Genomic DNA, 20,487 nt, shown 5'->3' on the forward strand with positions numbered 1-20,487 from the left:
TGAAAGACCACTTCAATCAAAAGTTAGAGATCGTGAAAAAAAAAAAAAAGCAGAAATCCTCAAAATGAAGGAATCAGTAAACCAAATTATAAATTTAACAGAAAGCATCACCAACAGACGAGACCACTTGGAAGACAGAACCTCAGACAATGAAGACAAAATATATAATCTTGAAAGTAGAGTTGACCATGCAGAGAACATGGTAAGAAACCATGAACAGAACATCCAAGAATTATGCGATAACATGGAAAAACCAAATTTAAGAGTTATCAGAACAGATGAAGTAATGGCAGAAAATTCCCCAAATCTATAGAATGGAAAATCAAATACAAGAGGCTTACAGGACCCCAAATGTACAAAATTACAGCAGACCCACACCAAGACACATTATGATGAGAATGACTGACACAGAGAATAAAGATAAAATCTTAAAGGCTCTGAGAGAAAAAAAATCGAATTACGTCTAGGGGGAAACCAATTCAGATCTCAACTGATTTCTCAACTCAGACCCTCAAAAGTAGGAGGTCCTGAAATAATATATTTCAAGCTCTGAAAGAAAACAAATGCCATCCAAGAATTTTATATACAGCAAAATTGTTTCAGATTTGAAGATGAAATTAAAACATTCCATGATAAACGAAAATTAAAGGAATAGTAGACAACTAGAAAGCCTACACTTCAGAGCATTCCCACAAAATATTCCACGATGAAGTAAAAAAAAAAAAAGTGAAAACCAGCAAAGGGAGGATCTACACTAAAGGGACATGCAACCAAATGAGAACTAGGACAAATCTAAAACCAGAAATAAATCAAAATGACAGGGAATACCTGTCATTATTATTGATATCTCAATAATAACCTTAAATGTTAATGGCCTAAATTAATCAATCAAAAGACACAGATTGTCAGATTGGATTAAAAAGCAAGACCCGACCATATGCTGACTTCAAGAGACTCACCTCATGGGCAAAGACATCACAGGCTGAGGAAAAAGGAGGGGAAAACTCATCACTCATAGGGATGCATAAACAAGCAGGGGATTCCATCCTCATCTCAGATAAAGTAGACTTCAAACCAAAGTTAATCAGAAGAGACAAAGAAGGACATTTCATACTTCTTAAAGGAAATATATATAAGCAGGACATAACAGTTATAAATATTTATATCCCAAACAATGGAGCATCTATGTACATCAAACAAACCCTTCTCAATTTCAAGAGTCAAACAGACCATAATACAATAACACTGGGTGACTTTAACACACCTCTCTCACTATGGAAAGATCTCCCATGCTCCGGAATAAACAGAATTAATATTGTCAAAATGGCCATACTACCAAAAGCGTTATACAGATTTAATGCAATGCCTATAAAATCCCAATGGTACAGAATAGAGGACACAGAGACAAACCCACATAAATACAGTAGAAGACAGGAAATAATTAAAATCAGAGCAGAAATTAATAAAATCGAAACAAAAGAAACAATTGAAGAAACTGACAAAACAAAAAGTTGGTTCTTTGAAAAAAATAAATACACTAGATAAACCCCTGGCCATGTTAACAAAGAGAAAAAGAAAACTCAAAAATTACTAAAATACAGGATGAAGAAGGAAACATCACAAGGGACACATCTGAAATACAGAAGGTAATTAGATACTATTTCAAAAATTTATACTCTAATACAATAGAAAATATCAAAGACATTGTGACAAATTTCTAGAGACGTATGACCCACCCAGACTGAATGAGGAGGTCATACACGGTTTCAACAGATCAATTTCAAATAACGAAGTAGAAAATGCCATCAAAAGCCTACCAACCAGGGCTGGGATTGTGGCTCAGCGGTAGACACTCGTCTAGCACGTGCAAGGCCCTGGGTTCGATCCTCAGCACCACATAAAAATAAAGAAATAAAATAAAGGTATTATGTCCAACTACTTCTAAAAAATAAAATGTTTAAAAAAAAAAAAAAGCCTACCAACCAAGAAAAACCCAGGACTAGATAAATTCTCAGCCAAGTTCTACAAGACTTTCAAAGGAAAATTAACACCAATACTCCTCAAAGTAGTCCATGAAATAGAAAAGGAGGGAACCCTTACAAATTCATTCTATGAGGGTAATATCACCGATACCAAAACCAGCAAAGACACATCAAGGAAAGAAAACTTCACAAATCAAGGATGAAATAAAAAAAAAATCTTATCTCTGATAAACATTGATGCAAAAATTCTCAATAAAATTCTGGAAAATCACAAACAAAAACATATTAAAAAGATAGTGCACCACGATCAAGTGGGATTCATCCCAGGGATGCAGGGTTGGTTCAACATATGGAAATCAATGAACATAATTCATCATATTAATGGACTTAAAAACAAGAATCACATGATCATCTCAATAGATGCAGAAAAAGCATTTGACAAAATACAGCACACCTTCATGTTCAAAACACTAGAAAAACTAGGGATAATAGGAACATTCCTCAACATGGTAAAAGCTATATATGCTAAACCCAAGGCCAGGATCATTCTAAATGGAGAAAAATTGAAAGCATTCCCTCTTTCACCACTTCTATTCAACATCATCCTTGAAACTCTAGCCAGAGCAATTAGACATTAAAGGGATTCAAATAGGTAAAGAAGCACTCAAACTACCACTATTTGCTGATAACATGATTCTATATCTAGAAGATCCAAAAAATTCCAGAGTAACAGGATAGAAAATCAATACCCATAAATCAAATGCATTTCTATATATCAGCGATAAATCCACTGAAAGAGAAATTAGAAAAACTACCCCATTCACAATAGCCTCAAATAAATAAATAAACAAACAAAACACTTATGAGCATAAAACAAAATAGAACGAAAACCTCGGAATTAATCTAACAAAAGAGGTGAAAGACCTCTACAATGAAAACTACAGAACACTAAAGAAAGAAATTGAAGAAAACCTCAGAAGATGGAAAGATCTCCCATGCTCCTGAATAAACAGAATTAACATTGTCAAAATGGCCATACTACCAAAAGCATTATACAGATTTAATGCAACTCCTATTAAAATCCCAATGACATTCTTTATAGGAATAGAAAAAGCAATCATGGAATTTATTTGTAAAAATAAGAGACCCAGAATAGCCAAAGCAATCCTTAGTAAGAAAAGTGAAGCAGACCTTACACTGTACTACAGAGCTATAGTAACAAAAATAGCATGGTATTGGCACCAAAATAGATTTGTAGATCAATGGTACAGAACAGAGGACACTGAGACAAACCCACATAAATACAGTTATCTCTTACTAGACGAGGGTGCCAAAAACATTCACTGGAGAAAAGATAGCCTCTTCTACAAATGGTGCTGGCAAAACTGGAAATCCATATTTAGCAAAATGAAATTAATCCTCTATCTCTCACTCTGCATAAAAATCAACTCAAAGTGGATCAAAGACTTAAGACACTGTACCTAATCAAATTATTACAGACATTATTACTGTATGTATATATGTGACTATATGACCAGTATGATTCTGTAACATGTACACTCAGAAATTATATCCCATCTATGATAAAAAATAAAAAGAAAATAATAGATTCAGTGTACTGAAATTTGCAGCTTCTGCCAATACAGCATTTTGAATCATGCTGTGCTCAGTAAAAATGATATAATAAGTCCATAACCAAAACTCATTCATGAAATATAATGGTCTTCTACTAGCAGAACTGGATTATTATAGCTTTCCAAATGTATTCTAAATAAAAATAATTTAAAAATCAATTCAAATAATTCAGAATAAGTGCTTTATTTTTCAATCCCACAAAACTGAAACTATCATTTACATCAGTTACAATAGCAATAATAATTAGAAACCAATTTGTAATAACTCTTGAAAACACTTATGAGCATAAAACAAAATAGAACAAAACAAAAAGAAAAAGACTGAATACTCTTTAAATTGATGATAATCTGACTGCTGTGAAATGCCCACTTTGCAGATGTATAAACAGCATGTGCTTTCAAAACAGAGGTTTAATTTATTTAAGACAATATTCCAACTAATCCCAATGCAGTTTTCAATTACATGTGCAAATTTATACAGAATCAAAAAATAAATCTCTCCTAATATATAACCAGCTTATTCCACACCAACACAACAACTGTGAAAATCACGAGGTCTGACTAAGGGGGAGAAAAATGAAACCCAGCATCAAAAGTGCATAGACTTCAATGTAACTACAATCTTGCCATTTACTTCCACTTCTATTTAAAATTTTTTTTTAAAAAGCTTCCTTTAAACTATACATCTAAAAGAAAAAATGTATCTTTCATATACTTTTTCTGAATTTAAAAAACATATACGTAATCTTCCTTTGGTTTTGATAAGTTCAAATATGAATTGGTAGTGGGGCAACTGGATTCTTTAAGAGAGCTCTACAGAAGAGATGAATACCACATACTATATCTTCTTTAAGAAGTAAGAGCTGAAATGTTAAGCATTCCTTGTATTGCTTTTTAATATATTAAGGAATGCTGTTCTTGTAAACAGTGGCTTTAAAGAAATACGGAGAGCAAAATGCATTACTAGCAGATGTCTACAAAAGGTCACCAAAACTATCCTGGTTTGTGAAAACAGGGAAAACGTTTTTGGAACTTAGCCTTCTAGAAAAGATGCTACCATATTTCTTCCTTTCTACTTTTTCGGATTATCACAATCAAACATCAGAAGATTTTTTCCCAAATAAATACTGATGTAAATGTTGATTTCAAGGACACACAACTTTCATAAGAGTCTACTTCTCGGGCACTTCGCCATTCATTGAGATGGGAGCAGCAGAGCTCTGGGGCGAGTTGCTGGACTCCTGTGGAGAGCTCCCTCTGGGAGAGTCGGCGGGCACCAGGAGCTGACTGGTGGAGGTAGGCGCAGCAGCATTTAGTGGCTTTGGAGAATGAGACGGGGGTCTGTGCCGGTTGCTCTCCTCACCAGAAGTGGACGAATATCTTTTTCTTCCAAATTCCTCACCGATAGGGGGCTGCAGATCATGAAAGACAACAGAGTTGACAATTTGACTATTTTTCTTCCTTCAACATCTACGACCAAACTTTTTCAATGAGGAAGTAAATAATTTTGGTCCTTCAACAGATTTTGTTAGTTTAATGAAACATGAACAGCAACTTAAGATCTTAAACTTGAATTTCCTAATGACCACTAACTACCGCATCTGCTCATTCTTTCACTCCACAGACGCCCGAGCTACATACTAGGGCATGTCACGGTTTGGATCTGACAGGTCCCTCAGAAGCTCCTGTGTTCATGAAGGAGTGTTTGGAGGTAGAATGGTGGGACTGTGAGTCCATCCCAGTCTGATGGGCTGACTGGTAGTCACCATGGGCTGGAGGAGGTGGGTCGCTGGGGTGTGCCCTGGAAGGATGCATCTTACCTGTGGCCCTTTCCCCTTCTCTGCTCCTTGGCCGCCATGAGCTAAGCAGCTTTCCTCCGACGACCCTTCCACCATGATGTCCTGCCTCACCTTGGGCCAGAACATGTCCTAAACTTCTGGAACAGTGAGCCAAAACAAACTTTTTCTCCAAGTTGTTCTTGTCAGGTATTTTGGTCCCAGTGACACAAAGCAGACTAACAGAGGGCATAAGCATAAGGCTGGGTTCCCTGCCTCCAAGAAAGTGTCTTCTGTAAGGCCATTTTTCCTCTTTATTCAACTTCTGTCAACTGTGAAGCATTTATGACTCTAGTCCCTTTCTCAACACTAAACACCTATCGTAGGCTTGCAATAGTGTCGTAATGTTTAAATAACAGGCGAATGCAAGCAACTGGGGAAAAAAGAGGCCAAGTCAAAGAGTAGGTTTCAAGTTTTGTCTAGAATTCCTGTGATAAGGGAACTGGAAAGCATTAGTGATGATACCAACTGTCAACATCTCCAAACCCAATACCCAGAAAGCTCCCAAGCCCACTCAGACTGCAAGCAGAAGCAGGTGGAGGGCAAGAGGCAGTCAGCGTTTAAAATAAGCCAGCTTTGGACGCCTTCTCAGTTACAGACACTTGGGAGCCACTAGGCTAATATTTTTATTTGGAGGCAAGTTAAAATAGTAATCTCCCATCTTGCTCAGTCACTCTAGAAGAACGACTCTTAATTCCCAGGATGTGGGCACCTCCAACCCCATTCCTGAGCCACCATATCCAGTTCCACAAAAGTATGAGACAAATAAATTACAACACCAAGCAGTAACGGGCCAGACTTTCCTTTCTTCATTTTAGGTGTTCAGTTTTTCCTTTTCTTTTTCTTCCTTTGCTTTTATTTTCTTAAATTTATTCCATTACTTTTCAAAATGCTTTCCATTTGTTCTTGAAATCAAACTGATTTCCTGCCTACACATATACATATAACATTCTCGCATTAATCTTACCATGAAGAAACCCTAAATCTATATCAGCACATTACAAAAATTATATGGAGAAAAACACATTAAAAAGTGAAAAGTGGTGGGTGGGGTGGTGCACTCCTGTGATCCCACCTACTCTGGAAGCTGAGGCAGGATCCAAAGCTCAGGGACAACCTGGACAATGCAGCCAGGGCTGGAGATGTAGCTCAGTGGTAGAGCACTTGCTTAGCATGTGTGAGTCCTGGGTTCAATCTCAAGCACCATAAAAACACACACACACACACAAAAAGTGAAAAGTGTTTGCACTGCTAGTGAGAAATTAGTAGCATATCCAGATGAAAGTCACTAAATCCAGAAAATGTTTAAGGACGTGGTATGTAAAAGTGAACTGACAACTGCACTGTGGTTACAGAAGGTGTTCACATTTGGGAAATGTGAGTGAAGAGCATATGGTAATTTTTTGAGCTCTTCTCATGCCTGTTTCCAAGTTTGATTTCAAAACTGAACAGTTAAATTTTCAAAATAAAAAATTAAGATACAAAAATTATAAAGTGGAGTCACTGATAAGAGATAGAAATATAATGAGTAATAAAAAGAGGAAAAAACTTACATCAATACGGAAGTCTTCTAACTTCTTAAAACTACAGAGGTATTCCTGAAGTTTGGGGTCAATGGACCGCGTCTTAGACTGAGAATATTTCAGATAGGCCCAAAACTTTTCTAGTCCATACAGCTGACCTAATAATAAAGAAGAATTTATACTATAGATTTTATAGAATTTTGAAAAATGATTCATATGAAATGTGATTCAACCAGCAAGAAACCATTTATCTTACAAAATATACTTTATCAATAGATCTTAAGAATAAGATTCATAATGAATTAACAATATTGGCAGCTAACATTTACTGAGCCTTTGCTATGTAACAGATATTATTTAAGTTATTCGGGATAACTTGTTTGTTTTTACCAGATTCCAGAGGCTTTCTTGGTTTCTTTCTGGAAATCCTTAATGATGAAGATATTAAGGATTAAATCCTTAATCCTATATGTCAAGCTTAACTCGAATCACACATAGCCCTGTAAGGTAAGTGCCCTGTGAGGCAAGTGCATCTGTGACGGACGGGAAAACCGAGGCTGGCAGCTTGCCTAGGCTCACACTGCTGCCAGGCACTGGCACTGGGGCTCGGGTGGAGCCTGGGGCCCCGGCCTGCTCTCTGCCCCACTGTGCCCTGCTGACCTTGTGAGCACTCCTGCTGGCGTTACAACGTAGGATGTGAGTTCACCTAATGGAACATCAGTGAGCAGCCATGTCTGCCAAGGGAATGTGACAAAGACAGCCCCACGAGGGAGACACTGAGGTGTCGTGTCCCAGGGCCCTTGGGAAGGGTCTGCCTACTGTATGGTACCTGTCATTTATCACGAGCCACATAGTGGCCTGAAGTCCTAGTAGTTTTCCTTAAAGACAAAAGCTACAAGCCCCTCCGTTTATTGACAGATTCAGATTGATAATTTTCAGACAGAAGATTTGTTTGTTTTTACCAGATTCATAGTCTTTTTTGGTTTCTTCTTGGAAATCCTTAAAAATTTCTTGTCTGAATTTCTTTTCCAGTCCATAACTATAAAACCGGAACAGACATTCTAACCCATACCTATGCAAAGAAAACAAAAGGTGTATAATAAATTTTTTGCTATAAGAATGCAACCTATTTTGTGGTCAGCGTGACACATGTGATCCTAAGTGAGACATGGGTTTTTAGTAGCAGACTTTGAACTGAAGGCCAATTAGTGACACTTAGCTGGCCTTGCTACTGGTTTCACTGACTCGGCTACAATACACAGTGAGTGTGCACTGGGAATCTGCAGAATGAGAAGCGCCCTTGATGGGCAGTGCGGCTTCTCTAGATGGGCACTCTCTCTCCTTGGTATTTCTGAAGAATTGCAAAATATTTGGTGACACTAGGAATATTCTAGATTTTCCCCAAAAAAGATTATAATGATGTGTCTGTCCATTGTACTTAATACTCTTGAATATAATCTTCACTCTGAGACCACACTCTTGTGCCCTGGAGCCTAGCTGTGATCGACCCATTCAACTATAATGAAACAAATCTAATTAAACGGATCCTCAGAGAGCCCCGCTGCTTTAGTACGAGTGATAGCAGATGTACTAACAAAGGAGCTAAAACCTCTACTTAAGGCAGACAGCGAGTGTCGTGGCTTCTTAGTTCTAGGCAACAGATCAGCAAACTGCGGACTCAGCCTTCAACCAACAGTGATGAGCAGGACCCAGGAGTGGGCCAGGCCGTGAAGGCGGCAGGACCATGTCTGGCTCAAGATGCCGAAGTTAAAGACCCCTCCGTCCTTCTGAGTGCCTCAGTGGAGCAGAGGTGGCAACGTTGCTGTCACGGGTAACGTAAGATTGACCGGCTGTTTTCCACAGGCAGCAGCAGCGTACGTGAGTGTGTATCTCTTTTGTAACTAGCTTATTTACAAAACGGACAGTGATGGTCTGTCCAAAAGAATAAATAAGTTGAGCAAGCCACCAAAAGAAATGCAGGGCCGCCAGCTGCCGCTAAGCCTCTGCTCTGCTGCCTGGCGTGATGTTGCTGAGCTTCTGACGGAAGGTCACAGGAACGAGGATGAAAGGGACACCGGGAGGCAAGGGCTGAGCTGGGACAGAATGACAGGGGGCAGGAAACCAGAGCCCAGCACACCATGGGCAGCTGTCCAGAGGGGTGGAGCCCCGCTCAGTGGAGAGCAGGTGGTCCCAGCCACCGCCACAGGACCGGTGGAAGGGAGGGGACTGGACATGTGTCAGGAGACACCTGCTTTTTCTTATCTCCAGAAATCTTCAAGACTGTTGTGGCTCTGAGAGGCTTCCACTAGGGGAGATGTGTGCACATGCAAGGGAGGTCAGCTGTGTAGAGTCTGGGGAGAAGGACCTTGTGCTCCCATTCAACCCCGTGTCACCTCTGAGAAGCTTCCTATTGATGCACCTCCTGCATTCGTGACCTTGGGCAGGTTCCCCCTCACTGGGGCAGGGCTGGTCTGTGCAAGCAGTGAGATATGGTGGGAGTGACGGTGTGTGACCTCCTTGTACAAGCCGCACAAGAGCACACGCTATCTTGGATCACTGACTCGGGGTGCAGCCATGTTGTAAATCACCCTCTGGGGAGCTGCTGTGGCCGGAATGGAATGCAGATACAGCACAGCCCCCTGTCAGTAGCCACGTGAAGGAACAGGGTCCTCCAGCCCAGTTCCAGTCTCCAGAGAGACCTTGGGCCAGAACTGCCCGGCTAGACAGTTCCTTCAGTTCTGACCCTTAGAAGCTGTGAACTCATAATGCTTGCTATTTCAAGTTTCCCAGCTTTAGGGTAACCTGCCAGGTAATAGCAGGTAATGCATACAGTTCCTGCTCCAGTTATGTGGTGCTGCTTTCCTGGTTCAAAATCAGGTGACTTGGGCTGGGGTTATGGTTCAGCAGTAGAGCACATGCCTAATACAGGCAAGGCACTGGGTTCAATCCTCAGCACCACATTAAAAATAAATAAATAAAATTAAGTTAAAAAAAAAATAAGTTCATGGGCTGGGATTGTGGCTCAGAGGTAGAGCACTCACCTACCATGCATGAGGCACTAGGTTCAATCCTCAGCACCACATAAAACTAAAATAAAGATATTGGGTCCATCTATAACTAAGAAAGAAATATTTTTTTAAAAAAATAGGTTCATAAGTAAAATGCTACAAAAAACCCACTCCAGGTATAAACATATTAGAAAATATCTGACCTGTAATTCTCTTTTGCATCTTCCCAAGCAAGTTGTCTGAATTCCTCATACATCTTTTTATTGAAGTGATCTCTAAGGAAGAAGGACCAGAAACGAAAGAGGGTGTTCATTTCTTGGGACTGTCCAATTCCCAGGCATTTCCTCTCTGGAAAAAGTCAGAATATTAAAACATTTTAAAATCAAATGTACTTTAAAAAGTTGACAGAGTAGATATTTTACAAGGCACTGGCCAAATCATAAACAGCTGTCCATAGTAACAACAAGAATACACTAAATTTCATTTCATAATGTGCCTAAGCTACGAAATACATGAATAAAGAACATATATAAACAAATTTACTTAACGGTGATTATTATAAGTAAAACAAAATTAAAGAATCTTAACCAGGGCTGGGGTTGTAGCTCAGCAGTAGAGGGCTCGCCTCGCACCCCTGGGTTGGATCCTCAGCACCACAGAAAAATAAATAAGTGAAATAAAGGTATTGTGTCCAACTACAAATAAAAAAAATAAATATTTTTTAAAAAGAATCTTAATCAGATATTAAACGATACGATGTAAATTTTGCAGAGTTCTATCTTTAGCTATAACACTGGAGGATGAAGGACAAGCGTCTTACCACTCAGGCATCTTCGACGATACTTGTGATACACTTGCTGGGTGAAGCCGTTTTCCTTCAGGAGCTCGTGAGAAGGGTGCTGGAACTTAGGGAAGGAATGCGGAGCACATCCACAGCTTCCCACCAGCGGCACCCCTCCTGAGGGCGGCGTGTTGGCACTGCTGTTTGAGGAGGGGGAGAAAGCCTTCAAACTGAAATATCCAGAACCAGTGTGTCAACCCCTTTGTCCTGAGCAGTGCAAAAGCAAGCAGCCCCCCGCCCCCCACCGGAGCTCAGCTGGTGGCAACAGATCTACACACACAGGGGTGCTCAGGCTGCGCTGGCAGGCCAGGGGGAAGCGGAGAAGGACAGGTGAGGGCGTCTCACGCTGAGACAATCAGGAGAAGCAGACCACTGAGACTCATTACTCCTCCACATCCCTGACGAACGCAGCTCAGATTCAGTGTTTGAATAATCGTTAAAGAACTGGAGAAATTTCCAATTTAACTTGAGTAATTAATGATATAAATGGATCTATGGAAATGAGGGACAAAATCTGGCATAAAACCGAGGTAATAATCTCATTATCTCAAAGACACACCTGCAACTCTCTACATCAGCTCCACCTCTGAAATACTCCTAAGTCTGTCCTTTCCTTCTCATCAGTGCTCCACTATTAAACTAGGCCTTTCTCTTCTGTCGCTTGAATTAACTGCTCTCCTTGTTTTTCCAGGCTCCCTCCTCTAACGGGCCACCAAAGTTATCTTTGTAAGACTCGGAGCTCCCTCAGCGGTTCTCAAAGCATGGTCCGCAGACCCCTGGAGGGTTCCCAGGAACCTTGGGGAAGTCTGCAAGATCAAAGCTGTCTTCACAGTGACACTAAGACACCGTCTGCTCTTTCTACCTGTTGAAATTCGTCCTAGCGGTTTGTAAAACTGCTGATGTGACTGAGGCAGGAGCACTTGCAATGAAACAAAAATTAATGCCACCTTCAATTTAAGGAATCCTTGAAGCAGAAAAAGTAGGTTTATGAAATCTAAACCCTTGAGTACAAATCTTTACGCATGTGGCAAGAATGGGGTAGAAGCTGCAGTTTTGCAAGATGAAATGTTCTGGAGCTCTGTTTTAGAACACAAAGGTGCTGACTGCACACTTAAAAATGGGTAAGAGGGTAAATGTCATTATTTTCTTAACCACAATTTCGCAAATCAGGAGAGAAACACAAAGCACTTTTGTGGCCCACTGAAGCACAGTGGTGGCCTCAAGGTGCCATTCAGGGGTGAGGGAACATGCTGTTTTGGTCACTGGAGTGATGCTTTAAATTAGGAAAACAACCAACGATGTGGTCATTCAGATTTCATTACGTGTCAGATGTTTCCTCAAAAATGAACAAAGGGGGTCTTTAATGACAATGAAAACGACGGAACACCTGTTTCCAACAGCAAAATCGGAGACGTTAAGCAAAAATGAGATCTTGGAAATCTTCTATTTGTGTAATTTATGAGCCTAAAACCTAAAGACTTTTCCCTTCAACACCTTGAGACTTGACTTCTTTTATTTTTTGGTAACTGTTAATTGAACCCAGTGGTGCTTTACCAGTGAGTACCCTCACCACCCGCCCTTTTTAAATGTGAGACAGTATCTCTCTGAATCTCAAAGACTTTTCTAATAAAAGCAGTGGTGAAATTTTTTTAGGAGAGAGAGAGAGAGAGAGAGAGTGTGTGTGTGTGTGTGTGTGAACACACCCAGCATAGTGGTTACTGTTTTAAACACTGCTCACAAGTACATAATTCATCAACATTAAATACATTGGCAGTGTCATCACCCTTCACCTTCCCCAACAAAAACTGTGTTGAACAATAACATGCCCCTCCCGAGCCCCTGGTGAACCTGACTGTTCTAGGCACTTCGTGTCAGCGGGATCATGCAGCGTCTGGCCCTCTGCAGATGAACTAGGCGTGCACCCAGACTTCACGCCCTTCCATTTCACTGTAAGTGTACGTCACCGGATGTTCGTCCAGTCACCTGCCCGTGCTCACCTGGGCTGCCCATCTTTTGGCTGTGGGTGATGCTGTTGTGAACAGTAACAAACCAATATTCTTCAGGTCCCTGTTTTACTTCAGAATTCAGAGCCAGGGGTAGAAGGCCTAGGTCCTACAGTAATTCTGTGTCTTCATGGTTTTGAGAAAATGCTGGTGGCTGCAGCACGTCATACCCCAGCAAGGCAGCACCGTGCCCAGTTCTTCCCCACACCTCACACTTACTCCTTTTTAAAGATTATACATCTGTATTAGTCAGCTCTGGCTGCTCCAACAAGCAGCACAGACTGGGTGCTTACGCAACAGAACTCATTTCCTTACAGTCTCAGAGGCTGAAGTCCAAGATGGAGACACAGAAAGCCGCCTTCTTGTGTGTGCCTTCACGGCCTCTCCTCTGGGTGGGCCTGCAGGGTCTCTGTCCCTGCCTCTTCAGTAAGAATGGCTGGAGCAGGCCTCCTCCCTTCAGAAGGGCCCCGTCTCCAAGGACTGTCCCATCAGGGGCCAGGGTTTCAACGCAGTTCAGTTCATAACGCCGTCCCAGGGGGTGCAAAGTGGTATCTCATGGGGTTTTTCTAATTTGTGCTTCTCTAATGATTAACCGTGTTAAGCATCTTTTCCTAGGCTTAATGACCACTTGTATATCTTCTCTGGAGAAATATCTACTGAAGAATTTTGCACATTTAAAAATAAAGGTGCTTTGTTGAGTTTTCAAAACTCTTTTTATATATTCTGGACTTGAATCCCTTAACAGGTGTCTGATCTCCCGTATCTTCCCATTGGGCTGTCTGTTCTGTTGGTAGTATCCTTTGATGCACGAGTGTTCACAATTTTGATAAAGTCCATTTATTTTTCTCTTTTGTTGCTTGTGCTTTTGGTGTCATACCCACGAAACTGATGACAAATTCAATCTCATGAAGACTTTCACCTACGTTTCCTTCTCAGAGTTTTGAAGTTTCAGCTCTCAAGTTCAGGCTTTGAGTCCTGAACTTGAGAGTTGAATTTTTTTTGTATATGGAATACAGCAAGAATCTATCTTCATTCTTTTGCATGTGGTTACCGAGTTTTCCCAGCACCATGATTTGAGAAGATTGTTCTCCTATTGAACAGTCTTGGCATCTTGGTCAAAAATAAATCGACCATATCTGAGGGTGCCAACACTACGCAATAGGTGGTAGCTGGGAATCAACAGTTACTACATATATTAATTATTAACAAGAAAATATACATGATAAAAACACAAATCTTAAGAAATCTCAGAACTCAACATTCTAACTAAATGTTCATGAGGGACTATTTTCCACCGTTATCTGTTGATCTCAAAATACCCTGCTGCAGTAGACAAATCAAGAGTTCAAACAGAACTGGAAAACACTAGCAGCATTCCACTGATGGGCGGAAGAACCACACACTTTTTCTTTGAGGGGAGATGTGTTTGATGAGCATTCAGAGAGACAGAGGTGAGGTGCTGTGGCCGCTTTGTGTTTCCTCACCTCTTCCCCTCTCCAGCACACAACCAGTGGTGCCCCAAAATCTGTTCTGAGGTACATAATCATCCTAAAAAAATTAACACTAAAAAGAAAAAATACTTCCAGCTAGTAGTCAGATAAGTTGTTTCCTGAGAAAAGGGGGAAAAGTCAAAATAATAATTGCCAGGTATGATGGTGCACACCTGAAATGCCAATAACCGGGAGGCTGAGGCAGGAGGATTGCAAGTTCAAAGCTAGCCTCAGCAACCTAGTAAGACCCAGTCTCAAAAAAAAAAAAAAAAAAAAAAATTTAAAAAGGGCCAGGAATCTAGCTTAATGGTAAAGCAAATGGTAAAGCATCCTGGGTTCAATGCCGAGTACCATCATCATTTCAATAATCACGATTGTAATTAGTATCATTGTTTTTGGTCTCTGTATTCTTTTTAGTTTGAGTAGATGGTTTAGCACATCAGTTCTGTCAATGAGTATCGACTAAGAACCTACCGAATGCCATTAAGAATCTGGGATCTTTCCAAAAATAACTTTTGTAGACCTCCATAGTTTATAAATCTGAGCATTTGCATTTGTGAAAAGTAACTGAAATGGAAACCAGCTGGGCCCACTGACTCATGTCCTTGATTTCTTTTTACTGCTTATATTGTTCTACATTTTCCTGACGTAATTCCATTAGTGACCATTTTCAATGGACCTTCAGATCAAGGTGGTACCTGACAGAGGGTGCTCGTGGCCCGTGGTCTCTGGAGTCCATGACCCAGCCAACATGACACTCTAGAGGGGGGTCTGTGCTGTGCCTCGTCTTTCTCTTCCTGGGACTCTGAAGAAAACAAAGTCAGACATTGCAATCACTGTCAGTAGTGTGAACTTCACAAATAAATCAAACCCTCTGCTGTCAGCCAGCTCAGACATTTTCATACTGTGGATGACACATTGTGAAATCACATGAAGTCACAAAACTCCAACATGTCCCATACAAGTTGCAAAATTTAACAAGACCCTTTGCTAGGTTTGTAACACAAGGGTTGCAGGAAACACAACTCGATTCTCCATTACACCCTCTGATCACCTTTGAGGACTCCACCCAGTTGTAAAGAAGCTCATTTTTAACCCAAGAAAACGTCGTGATGGTAAGTACCATTTTTTAAATGAATTCTTACAATTTAAAAATATACATTTTAAAAATGTGATAGAACTTGGTAATGTTCAGGGACGTGTTCCTGGCTGTTTCGTTACCTGTAGATCGATGGCTTTTGGTTCTTTAACAACAGGATAAAATCTGGGTGTTTTGTCAGGGTCGTGCAGCCTGGGTGTCCGGGGGGTCTTGGGTGTCCTTGCAGGATTCACCCTTGGAGATTCTGGAACCGACGTGGGCAACCAACAGGCCACTGTTGCTAATGTTTTTTCTGAAACATCAAACAACTTCTGAGCTAATTAATCAGCCAAATCTGCAAAATAAGTAGCTCTTAAAAGTATTTAGATGCTAGGAAGATATTTTACTTTGAGGATGACTCTTCAAATTCGTTTCATCAGAACCATTTAAATACATCAGAAAGAATTACTTTAAAAAAAAAAAACCCAGTGTTTATCTTTCTAAAGAAACACTGAGGCTCTCTGTTACTCTCCCTAATCCACCTCCCTCCTGCTTTTCCTCCTCAGAGGTATCCCTGCTCTTGAATTTGGTATTTCAATCCTATGACCGCATAGGTAACAATGTTATTTTGCATCATCAACTTCACATAAGTGTCATAATATACTATATCCATCATTTTCTAAGCTTTTCTTCATGTTGCATTCATGTAGATCTGAGTTTTCATTTCCACTGCTAATATTATTTTACAAATATATCAAAATATGTCCATTCTCCCACAGACATTTATGTTATTTCCCGTTTTTGGTTTAGCCCACCACACTGTGGCCAACCTGGTGGAGCACATCCTCTGTGCAGGTGTGTGCCTTTTTTACGGCTTATTTGGAGTGGATACCGCATCTCTGGGCTTTACTGATTACTCACTGCAGACAGCAGGCTGCTGAGGTTTGCAGACTTACACTCTCACAGCAGCCGGGGATGCTCCAGGATTCACATCCTGGTCAACACTGGGTTTTGTTCAGACACTTATTAAGTATTTTCTCAACTCATGGATTCAAATGGCCTTTGTCCCCCGTGGAGCTGGGCACGCTTTCCTCTGCCTGCTTACCACTCACACTGCCACTCTTGTGAGCCTGCCCTGCGAGTCCTTTGGCAATTTTCCTAGGGCGTTTGTGTGTGTGCAGTACCGAAGACTGAACCCAGGGCCTTGTGAAATTGCTCTGTCACTGAGCTATAGCCCCAGCCCTTTTAAAATTTTTTTATTTTGAGACAGGATCTAAGTTTCTGAGGCTGGCCTAGAACCTTCGATCCTCCTGCCTCAGCCTCCCCAGTAACTGGGATTGCAGGTGTGCACCACCTCTCCTGGCTTTGGGTTGTTTTACTTACTGATTTGTTCATGAAAATCTTAGGTAAGATACTGAGAAAGTCTGAGGAGGGATCACGTGGTGGTGACAAAAATCCAGGCTCTATTGCTTATGTGGTTTTTCTTCACACGAACTAACTTCTTTTGCATTTATATAGCAACCTTTTGTTCTTTCATTCAACAATATTAAATGCCTACTGTCTACCAAGCACTATTCTAGGCACAAGTTTATAAAACCAAAAGTGAACTTACCCACTTGCCAACTCTTCTCTCAATATTGTCCTCACTGTTACCAGAATGATTATTCTGAGAACAAATTTGGGCACATTTCTACTAAACTCCTTCACTGTTTCCCCTTTGCCTCTAGAAGCTTAGATGCTTATCCTCCTTGACTTGCCTCCTCTGTCCTTCTCCACCACAACCTGGATGACCCCAGTAGCGCCCAGTGATCTAGTCCTGGCTCCTTGCTCCACGTACTTTCTAAGCTTCTCCCTGTTCTGAAGGTTCCCGTCTGTCCACTTCTGTGTGCTCAGCTGGACACATACCCTTCCTCCGACAGCCAGCACAGGTGTGAGACACTCCCTGGACATGTCTTGCCAATAGAATTAATTCTTTTTGAGCCATCTCTGCATTTTATCCATTCATGGTTCCTGCTACAGTTTGGACCTAGAATGTCCCCAAAGGCCCATGTGTTGAAAGGCTTGGAATATAGCTCAGTTGGCAGAGTGCTTGCTTCACATTTACAAGGCCCTGGGTTTGGTCCCCAGCACCACACACACACACACACACACACACACACACACACACACACACACACAGGCTTGGTCCTCAGCTTGGAGCTACCGGAAGTGAAGAAACCACTCAGGACTAGGGCCTCATGGAAGGTCAGATAATATGGGGTGTGCACACAGAAGGGATATCAGGGCCTGCCCCCATCTCTCTGTGTTCGCTTCCCAGCCCATGAGATGAACAGGGCTCCTGCCACAGGTTCCCATCATGATGCACTGTGCTGCTACAGGACAAAAGGCAATGGCCATGTCACCATGAAATGAAACCCTTGAAACCCGGAAGACAAAAACACTTTCCTCCTTATAAGTTGGTTATCTTAGTATTTTGTTGTTACAGTCACAAGAAGCTGACTAACACAGTTTCATGTATTAAGTTAAAATTCATTTTCTAATATATCATCCCCTAGACCCCTAGAGCAAGTCTCCCTGCTCCCTAAAAACACAGCCACAATCTTATTGAACATCTGAGGAGTATCTCCTCCCCAAAGGAAGGCTAATATCAACTGAATTGTTCTCACAACATTTCCTAATACCCAAATGATATACAATCTTAAAAATATGAGCATATACTGAAAAAATGTTAAATCTAGAACTTTTATAAAAGAAATATACAAAGATATAGAAACAGCAACTACCTGGAAAGACTGAGCTTCCTAGCACCAGATTATGGTTATCTAAATTCCATTTTCCACTATCAGTTCTCAAAAAAATAAAGTCTGGAGCAGGAAATTCATAATATGAGCCCAGGAAATCTTGACCCAAAAAGTAATTAAATTTTGTTTTGTTTTATTAAAACACTAATACAGGGGTACTTGCGAGACCTGGGTTGGATCCTCAGCACCACATAAAAATAAAGGTATTGTGTCCAACTACAACTAAAAAATAAATATATTTTTTTAAAAAAATACTACTATAGGTCATAAACAGACTTTAGGGTTCCTACCAGTTAAAACAAAGCTATGTGGCCACCGTAAACAGTGACTGAAATGGATTAAAACCATCAGATAAATAAGCTCCATGGGTTCATAACGACAGTTTAAAACTCAATTACATTTGCAGGTTGCTAGGACATCAGCTTCTTATTCTGAAAATCTATCAACTGAATTTGTAAGAGAAGGATTTGCCCTTCCTTTTGTATAAAAGTTGAACGGCAGGGTAAACCAAGAGTCGATAAAGACCTTGAAAGAAGAATTCTCAGTAAGAAGTGTCAAAGGATTGACAGAACCAGAAGGTGACTGTGTGCAGCTCGGCTGAGACAGAGGCTACCGGCTCCTGTTTGGTGAAAAGCCAGTGAGCAGCCGAGTTCCCTTCCATCATCGACACTTGGCAGCCGATGAAGGGTTTCCAGAAGGGGCCTGATCTGGAGAAGTGAGATCCGGAAACAGATGGGCAGGCAAAGGTGTAAGAAGAAGGCAGACGGCTGGCACCAGCTGACCGCGGGTGAGGGGGCTCGCGGAGCTCACCAACGAGTCTCTTCACTTCTACCTGAACCTAGACGTTTCCACTGGCAAAAGTTAAGTTTCATCTCAGTCTTGCATCTGTTTTATTCGAGGTTTGTTTGGAATGACACTTACCCACTAATAAAGATAGATGTGTCAATTTTATGAAGACTGAAATCTACAAAGTGCTTTAGTTTTCTAAAAATAAACATTTTACAAAATTTTTTACAGCATATTATGTATCGATTCATAACATTTGACATAATTATTACAAATAGTTCACTGTAAGCACAAAAAATTTATGGCAGATATTGACATTTCATTAGAAATGTAGATGTACAGTTAGGGAATATTAACATATCAACATTTTTATCAACTACAAGTTGGGGCTGACGTGTGAACCTTATTTAGATGTTTTAACTCCTTTTAATCAAAATCCTAGGTGGGCTGGGGTTGTGGCTCGCCTAGCATGCATGAGGCACTGGGTTCGAACCTCAGCACCACATAAAATAAAAAATAAATAAAGATACTGTGTGTCCTCTTAAAACTAAAAAACAAAACAAAACAAAACTTAGGCCATCTCTTACACATGTACTGTCACAGTAGCATATTTTCATAATAGGTAGTGCTGTAAACAATCCAAACGTCTACCAATTATTGATTGGGATTGACTACTGGGATTTTTTTTGTGGGGGTGGGTACTGGGGTTTGAACCCAGGGGCACTCTACCACTGAGCTACATCCCTAGACCTTTTTTAGTTTTTGAGACAGGGTCTCACTAAGTTGCTGAGGCTGCCTCGAACTTGTGGTCCTCCTGCTTCAACCTCCCAAGTTGCTCGGACTATAGGCCTGGCCCATGGCACCTGGCTAGCAATAAAAGGGAGCAATATACTGATACATGCAGTGACAGGTACAAGCCCCTATGAACCTCAGACATGTAACAAGTCAGACACTTTACCATGAATCATGACTCCATTTACATAAAATTTCAGGGAAATGCAAAACTACAGAGAAAGAGAGCAGGTGACACTGCCTATGGCTGACGGCGAGTGAGGGACTGATGGCACAGGAACAGGAGGAACCTTTTAACAGGGGTTTGTCCTAAAACCGGCCCGTGGGCCGATGCACAGCCATACACATTTACCACAACTCATCCACTGGTGCTCTCCAGGAGGTTTCATTACTATAGTATGTAAATTGCACTTCAGAAACGCCACAGCAGGTGCAGTGGTGCTCGCCTGTGATCCCACAGACTTGGGAGGCCGAGGCGGGAGGGTTGCGAGTTCAAGGCCAGTCGGATGCAGTTCTGTGACCCTCTGCTCTTCAGGGCACCTCAGTTGTGACTGTTGACCCCACAGTCTTTGCTAAAAGCTTGTAAGAGGACAGGGACACTACAGAGACTCGGCTGAAGCAGTGATTTGAGGTGTGGTCCCTACAGCACCCCCGGCATGTCCTCAGACCCCACCTCATGTGCTGGATCCGAATGTCGGCACAGAGCCTTTAACC

General features: G+C 41.1%; 1 protein-coding gene across 10 annotated transcripts in view; it reads right to left on the minus strand.

Annotated features, from left to right (window-relative positions):
- Window positions 1-3,784: 3,784 nt before the first annotated feature.
- The window catches only part of Larp1b (La ribonucleoprotein 1B), a 95,279-nt gene continuing 78,576 nt past the window's right edge, over window positions 3,785-20,487 (minus strand). For 6 of the 10 annotated variants that reach the window (XM_078020685.1, XM_078020683.1, XM_078020678.1 and 3 more), the window contains exons 13-19: window positions 15,538-15,707; window positions 15,015-15,121; window positions 10,803-10,993; window positions 10,186-10,330; window positions 7,937-8,046; window positions 7,005-7,132; window positions 3,785-5,028 (exon numbers count right to left, since the gene is read on the minus strand). In XM_078020685.1, the coding sequence (XP_077876811.1) occupies window positions 4,789-5,028; window positions 7,005-7,132; window positions 7,937-8,046; window positions 10,186-10,330; window positions 10,803-10,993; window positions 15,015-15,121; window positions 15,538-15,707 (1,091 nt within the window). In that variant the 3' untranslated portion in view covers window positions 3,785-4,788. Of the gene's footprint in view, window positions 5,029-7,004; window positions 7,133-7,936; window positions 8,047-10,185; window positions 10,331-10,570; window positions 10,678-10,802; window positions 10,994-15,014; window positions 15,122-15,537; window positions 15,708-20,487 lie in introns of those variants that run through there. The other 4 variants (XM_078020679.1, XM_078020687.1, XR_013425525.1 and 1 more) reach the window with 3 other exon arrangements.

The sequence above is a fragment of the Ictidomys tridecemlineatus genome, chromosome 9 (assembly GCF_052094955.1).
Source record: "Ictidomys tridecemlineatus isolate mIctTri1 chromosome 9, mIctTri1.hap1, whole genome shotgun sequence".
NCBI lineage: Eukaryota > Metazoa > Chordata > Mammalia > Rodentia > Sciuridae > Ictidomys > Ictidomys tridecemlineatus.